Source organism: Eimeria tenella, genomic scaffold (genome assembly GCF_000499545.2).
Source record: "Eimeria tenella Houghton genomic scaffold, Eth_scaff154, whole genome shotgun sequence".
In the NCBI taxonomy this organism is placed as follows: Eukaryota; Apicomplexa; class Conoidasida; order Eucoccidiorida; family Eimeriidae; genus Eimeria; species Eimeria tenella.
The window spans coordinates 26115-32961 of NW_013541527.1; the positions used below are offsets into that span (position 1 = coordinate 26115).

At 57.5% G+C, this 6847-nt stretch overlaps 2 protein-coding genes across 2 annotated transcripts in view; both read right to left on the bottom strand.

The window, feature by feature from the left end:
• Window positions 1-417, bottom strand: part of ETH_00015590 (lysophospholipase, putative) — a gene marked incomplete at both ends in the record, with an annotated part of 4244 nt that extends 3827 nt beyond the window's left edge. Inside the window, one exon of the mRNA XM_013373559.1 lies at window positions 176-417. Coding sequence (XP_013229013.1) covers window positions 176-417 — 242 coding nt within the window. The remainder of the gene's footprint in view (window positions 1-175) is intronic.
• A 1242-nt stretch (window positions 418-1659) lies between these two features.
• Window positions 1660-6847, bottom strand: part of ETH_00015595 (uncharacterized protein) — a gene marked incomplete at both ends in the record, with an annotated part of 7777 nt that continues 2589 nt past the window's right edge. Inside the window, 6 exons of the mRNA XM_013373560.1 lie at window positions 1660-2652; window positions 4391-4540; window positions 4859-5079; window positions 5299-5680; window positions 5971-6513; window positions 6700-6819. Coding sequence (XP_013229014.1) covers window positions 1660-2652; window positions 4391-4540; window positions 4859-5079; window positions 5299-5680; window positions 5971-6513; window positions 6700-6819 — 2409 coding nt within the window. The remainder of the gene's footprint in view (window positions 2653-4390; window positions 4541-4858; window positions 5080-5298; window positions 5681-5970; window positions 6514-6699; window positions 6820-6847) is intronic.

A 6847-nucleotide genomic window follows, 5' to 3' on the forward strand; every position in this document is an offset into this window, starting at 1 on the left:
AGCAGCAGCAGCAGCAGCAGCAGAAGGAGTTTCGGAGCTGGCGTCCTCGGCCGCCGCGGCAGCTGCTTCGGCGCCGCCGTCCTCGGCTGCAGCAGCAGCATCTCCGGCGGCCTCGTCGGCGGCGTCCCCCGCTGCAGCAGCAGCAGCAGCAGCAGCAGCAGCAGGAGGCGCGGACTGCAGCCACTCGAACATGCAGTGGGCCCCGTAGCCGTGGACCAAAACCACCACAGCTGTGGGGTTTGGGAGGTCCCAACTGTAGCAGCAAATTGGCAGCCCTTTGCTGCTGATGAAGAGCCAGGGGCGGGGGCCCCCCAGCTGGCTGAGGGGAGCAGCAAGCTGCGGCAGCTCGAAGGGAGGGTACAGACCCGAGGGGCCCCTCTCGAGGGGCCCCCCGCGGGCGGGGGGGAAGCAGGCCATTGGGGGGGCCCCCCGGGGCTGTGGGCGGCGTTGGGGGCCCTGGGAGCTTCGCCAGCTGCTGCTGCTGCGCTGCAGCAGCACAGGTGCAGCGGCTGCAGCAGCTGCAGCAAAAGGCAGGAAGCGAAGCTTGGGACACTTCTGCAGACCTGCAGAAGCAGCAAAGTAAAAACTATTCAGGAATCTCAGAAACCAACAAAAGGCAGCAACAACGGAGTCTGCAGAGCTGCTGCAGGCCGCAATGTGCGGCGAGATCCAGAACCTCACGGGGTGTACGTACACCGCAGCTGCTGCTGCTGCTGCTGCTGCTGCTGCTGCGGCTGCTGCTGAAGCACTGCAGCATGAAATGCACCTTTCTACGGAAGGCCCTGGGCGCTCGAGCCGCCTCAGACAACTTGGGGTGTACGTACACCGGAGAGGCGCCGCTGGCAAGATTCAACCCGGAAACGCTGGCTAGCCAAGAGGGGCGGAGGGGACTCGAAGCTCGGGCCTAAATCGGGGAGTTTAGGGAAAATTTGATGCAAAAGGCACAAAAACGGAAGCAAAAATGATAAGCAAAAGCCGAAAAAGTGCGCGAAGACAGATGAAACTCGCAGGTGTACGTACACCCTGTGGGGTGTATCCGGACCTCAAGGTGCGCGCGGCGGGAGCCGCGGCTCTCGGCTGTCTGTCGAGGTCCTTTTTGCGTCAGTTTTTTCGCATTTTTGAATTTAAATTTAAATTCGAATTTAAATTAAATTCCAAATTCAATGAAGTTCTTTCCGTTTGTCTCAAAGCGAGCCTACCTCGCGGCCTCGAGCCAGAGGTCCTCCGCGCACACCACCGGACGGACCACAGCGCCCGCGCTCGGATCCGGGGAGAAGCGCGAAAAGAAACGAATTATTGTTTCTTATTTTATTATAAATGAGAAATAATACTATTAATTTATTTATTTAATCGACTTGAGCGCCCGAAACTCCCCCGAGAGCTCCTGAGAGGCATTCGAGGTGTCCGACCGGCGCGCAGCCGCAGAGCCGCCCGCGCCGCTGCAGCCCCGCGGCGCGGACTCAGCGACAAAAGCAAATAAATAAAAAAACAAATAATAAATTAAAAAGTAATTTTAAAACAAATTCGTGTCTAAACGCCGGCTGGGCTGCTGCAGCGGCTCGCGCGGCTGCCGGCGCGCAGGTGACCACGCGCGCACACACGGCTGGGCTGTACCTACACCTCAACGCAGCAGCAGCAGCAGCAGCAGCAGCAACAGCTTCACGGCAACGCTGCTGCTGCTGCTGAGGGGTAGGGACGGCTGGGGTCCCAAGACTCGCCAGTGCCTTCGCTTTCTGGCTCCGAAAGGGCCCCCTGGGGGCCCCCAGCGGTTGAAAAGGGGGCCAGGGGGTCCTCCAGGGGCCCCCGGGGGGCCCCCCGGGGGCCCCCAGCAGCTAAAAACGGGGACTGGGGCCCCCCCTGGGGCCCCGGGAAGCAGGGAGGGTACAGAGTGTTCCCGGGGCCCATTACGGGCCCCCTGCCGCAGTACAAAAGTGCACAAAAGCGCTTCTCTGGCCCGCAAGCCTCTCCCCCCTCTCCCGCTGCTGCTGCTGCTGCTGCTGCTGTGTCTGGGGTGTACGTACAGCTGGACCCCGCGGCAGCAGCTAGGGGGCCCCCCTGTCTCCGGGGCCCCTCTTCGAAGTGCTGCTCTGTGTCTTTGTCTTTGCTGCTGCAGCTCTTGCCCTTTGCTTTGCTTCCTGCCTTCGCATCAGCATCCAGTCTAGTCCTCCCCTGCTGCTGCTGCTGCTTATTCTGCTGCTGCTGCTTGTTATTCTGCTGCTTCTGCTGCTGCTGCCGCTGCTGGGGGCTTAGCAGCCGTTGGGGAGTGCGCCCGCAGCAGCGCGCAGCAGCAAGATCGTGGAGGCCGGCGAGGGGCATGCGGAGGCTTTTGCTGTTGAGAGAAATAAAAGTTTTGCTGCTGCTTTGCTGCTGCAGCTTTGCTGCTGCTTTGCTGCTGTTTTGCTGCTGCAAAAGAAACCCAAAAGTTTCCTGTGCTGCAGCTGCTGCTGCTCCACAGCCTCCCCACACGCCGAAGACACGGGGCTGCGGCTGCGTTTCGCAGCCAGAGGATTTTGACCTGCTGCTGCTGCTGCTACTGCTGCTGCTTCTGCTGCTGCTGCTTCTGCTGCTGCTGCTGCTGGGAGAAGGCCTCCGGGCAGCAGCTTCCTTCAGCTGCTTCAGATGAAGTCTCTCCCGCTGCAGGGCCTCCAGCTGCTGCGCAAACCACGGCGGCGAGGCCTCGTGCGCGTGTGGCTAGGAGGCATTCTGCTGCTGCTGCTGCTGCTGCTGCTGCTGCTGCTGCTAGGCAGCATGCACGCGGACCTGGAGCCAGCTGTCAGGCGTGCTGCGAGGCGGGGAGCTGGGGCAAAGGCTCTGGGGTGTTGGGGCTGTTGCAGCGGCGAGCTGCGAAGGGCCGCGAATTCTGAAAAGCAAATTAAAGAGTTTTAAAAATAAAATAAAATTAATTTAATTGATGTGGAAAAGAAGGAGGCCTGGGAAAGCGCAGGGGAAGAAGCCGGGCTGGAGAGGAGGGAGGCGCTGGCTGGTCTTCTGCGATAACCGCTGCGAACAAAGACAAAACAAGCGCGAATATTCTCGAAAATTTCTTTTAAATCCATAAATAATTATATTAAATAGATAAAACTGAAGTTCTAAATCCCAAAATTCAAGTTTAAGCCCCGGATCGTCTTGGTTTCGGCCGCGCACCTAGTGGGTGCCGCCACGAAGTAGACTCGACGGCAAAGGCAGTGGTGTCCCACCGCAAAAGAAAAGACCCATTTTAATTCTCAAGAGTTTCTGCTGCATTTAAAATTCAAAAAAAGATTATTTGAATTGCTTTCGTTCGGCTTTCTTTTTGCAAACGGGGGAATCTGGGGGGCTGGGGTTTAGCAGCTGCTCGGGTGTATGCGCAACTCCCGCTCGATGCACATCGCGGAAACACCCGAAAAATTGGAAGATCTTTGGAAACAACAATTATTAAACACAAAGAACTTGAGAAATAATTAAATTGAAGTCTATGTAGGGGAAAATTGCGCAGACAGCCGCTCTATTTTCAAGTTTCTGCTTTCCCGCTTCGTGCATGTCCGCGCTTGCAGGTAGCTTTTGCAGCAGGTTTTATTCCACTTTTTGCTTCCAAGTTCAGCTTTCTAGGAATTTCAGAGAAAATAAACTCATAGAAAGAATAAGGAAGGATCAGGTGGAGGACTGCAACGCAGAATTTCGTTTTTGCAAAACCCGCAGCTGCACAGATGCTGCATTTTGCTTCAGCTCTTCTGCTCTTTTTGCTTCTCGAGAAATCCTTTAAGAGACGCAAAAGCTGAGCTGCTGCAGCTGCTAAAGGCAGCAGCAAAAAAGACAAACAAATTAAAAAAACTAACAAATCCGTTTCCGTTTATTTCATCCATTTAGTTGACCACAAGAAATGTCTGCGTTTTCAAGTGTCTGTACACCAGCAAACTTTTAATTTGGAGTTTCTCCTCTGCCTTTATTTCCAGTTCTCTGGGAATAAAAGCGAGAAGGAGAGCCCAAATTAGCTGCTGCAGCAGCTGCTGCAGGAGCTGCTGCCAGCAGTTCCTGGCTGCGCGCTGCAAGGGGGAACCCAGCAGCAGCAGCAGCTCCACAAAGACATCGAGCCTGTTTAGGAGTTTTGATTTGCCGTGGCCTGCAGCCGTTGCTGCTGCAGCTGCTGCTGCTGCTGCTGCTGCTTTGGGCTGCTGCAGCACTAGTCTAGCAGCAGCTGCGCAGCAAGTTTAGCGCAAAGCCAACTAAAAACAAATTCGTCTGGGACAAAAAAAGAAAAGATATTTTCCGCTGCAGCTTTTCTTTTATTAATTGTGCGAAATAGAGGAAATAAATAAGCAAAACCTACCGCCAGGAACGCGCTTCAGCGCCGCCAACGAGGGTTTAGGGTTTAGGGTTTAGGGTCTGGTGGCGGCAGCAGGGAGGCAGTGACAATCTCCCTCACGCTCTCCGAAAGATCTGGCTCTGCTGCTATCCGCTGCAGCTGCTGCTGCAGCAGCTGCTGCCGCACCTGCCCGTGGCTTTTGCTGCTGCTCAGCAGCTCAGCAAGTGCTGCAGCAAGAGGGGGGTTGAAGGGGTCCACCTGCAGCAGCAGCAGCAAGCAGCAGCAGCAAAAAGGTGAAATGGTTTTCTTTTCCTTTCTTTTATTGAAACAAAACCCTAAAAGAGCGGAACTCAAGCGGCGCCTTTCTACGGCTTTATAAGCCCAACACAGCCACTCTACGAACTCAAAACCGAGGGTTTAGGGTTTAGGGTTTAGGGTTTAGGGCCTCCGGCCGGCGCCGCGTCTGCTCCGTACTGCAGCTTCAGACTTTGCGCCTGAAGCCCCCAGCGGGCGCCCTGCCTGCCCACAACTTAGGGTTTAGGGTTTGGGGATTAGGGTTTAGGGTTTGGGGCTCACGGTGAGTATGGCGTCTGCGAAGAGGCTGTAGCCCCTTCCGTCTTGGCTGTGGAAGTGGATTTGGTTTTGCTGCCAAAAAGAAAAGAAAAGAGATTTCACTCTTTTAGGGTTTTCGAAAGAAAAGTCTGGATGCTGCAGCAGCAGCAGCAGCCGCTCCAGCTGCTGCGGCTGGTCTGCTGCTGCCTGCAGCGCGAACCACTGGTCCAATGCTGCAGGGTTCCCTGCAGTAAACCACCAGCAGCAGCAGCCAAAGTACAGCAGCAAATTGCTGCTGAGCTGCTGCTGCAGCTGCTCCGCTGCTGCTCTGTTGCTGCTGCAGCTGCTCTGTTGCTGCTATAGCTGCTGTGTTGCTGCTACGGTAGCTCTGTTTTGCTGCTGCTCTACTGCTGCTGCTGCTCTGCTGCTGCTGCTGCTGCGCGTGTCTGTGGGGGCAGTCTCACCGTCTGCCTGGGCGTAAAAGGCAGCAAAAGCTGCTTCGCGTTCGGGCTGCTGCATGTTGGCGAGAGCAGCAAGTGCTGCTGCTTTATCAGTCATGCATTTTGCTGCTGCGAAGTGGCTGTAGGCCAGCTTTGCTGCTTCCCGGTCTCCTGCAGCAGCAAGCAGCAGCAGCAGCTCGTTGCGCAGCAGCCGGCGGCCAACTTGCTGCAGGCTGAAGTCCGCAGTGGGGCCCCCCAGGTGTCTGTACAGCTGCAGCAGTTCCTGCTGCAGCGCAGCAGCAAGCTCCACTGCTAAAGCCCGGCGGGCCTGCTGCAGCAGCAAAAGGTCCACTGGTCTTTTCGTCTTTACCAGTTCTCTCAAATCCGGCAGCCGCAAAATCAAGGCCTGAGCACCAGCAGCAAAACAAACTTTCAAAGGCCCTGCTGCTGCAGGCAGCAAACTCTGCTTTGCTGCTGCAGCCAGCAGACTCCACTTCGCTGCTGCAGGCAGCAGACGCGCTGCTGCTGCTGCGGGCAGCAGCGTCGCTTCGTTGCTGCAGCAGGCAGCAGCCTCGCTCTTGTTGCTGCAGCGGCTGCTTGACCGCAGCAGCAGCAGCAGCAGGGAGCAAAAAGCTTGGCGAGCGTCTCGAAAAAGGCTTTTGCTGCTGCTGCTCAGTTCAAAAGTTCGCTGCTCACTTTCACAGTCTCATCCAATCCAGGATCTAAAATTATCTTCCTCATTGCCTCCACAAAAAGCTCTTCAAGATTCGACACTTCGCTGCTGCTGCCAGGGGCCCCCTGCGACGCATTGGGGGCCCCCTGGGGGCCCCCCTGGGAGGCGTTGGGGGCCCCCTGGGGGTCTCTTTGGGGGCCTTCCAGCGGGCCCCTTTGGGGAGACCTGTGGGGGCCCCTTCGAGAGACCGTCTGGGGGGCCCCCTGGGGGGCCCCCTGGGAGCCGTTGGGGGCCCCCTGGGGGCCGGTGTGGGGGGCCCCCTGGGGGTCGGTTTTTGGAGCCATTTGGCGGGCTTTGTGGGTGATGAGAGCAGCAGCAAGTTTGTGTGCTGCTGCCCACTTGTTGAAAGGGTCTGAGTCATTAGCAGCAAGAAAGGCGAGGCCCTGGAGGGGCAGCGAAGAAGCAAAATGAACTGGAGAAGAGAAGTTTCGAAAGAGAGAAGGGACGCAGTCTTCGTAGACTTCGGTGAAGCGCACTGTTTCCTCTTGCCGCGTCATCAAGAACAGCTGCAGCAGCAGCAGCAGCAGCAGCGCAGCAGCAGCGGGAGAGCAGCAGCAGCCAGCAGCCGCAGCAGGCACACGACGAACAGCCAAATAATGCGCCCCCGCAGCACGCTGCTGCAACTCCGCAGCAGCTTCACGCCGCAGCGACGCACAGCAGCAGCAGCAGCAGCAGCAGCAGCAGGGCCTCACGTGGGTGGGGGGATCGAGGAGGTCAGTGCGGCTTTGCTTGCCGATTAGCCCGATGCCCACGGGAAGCAAAAGGGGCCCCGGAGAGGGGGGCCCCCCTGAAGAGCGGGGGGCCCCCGGAGACTGGGGGGCCCCCGAAGGGGGGGGGGCC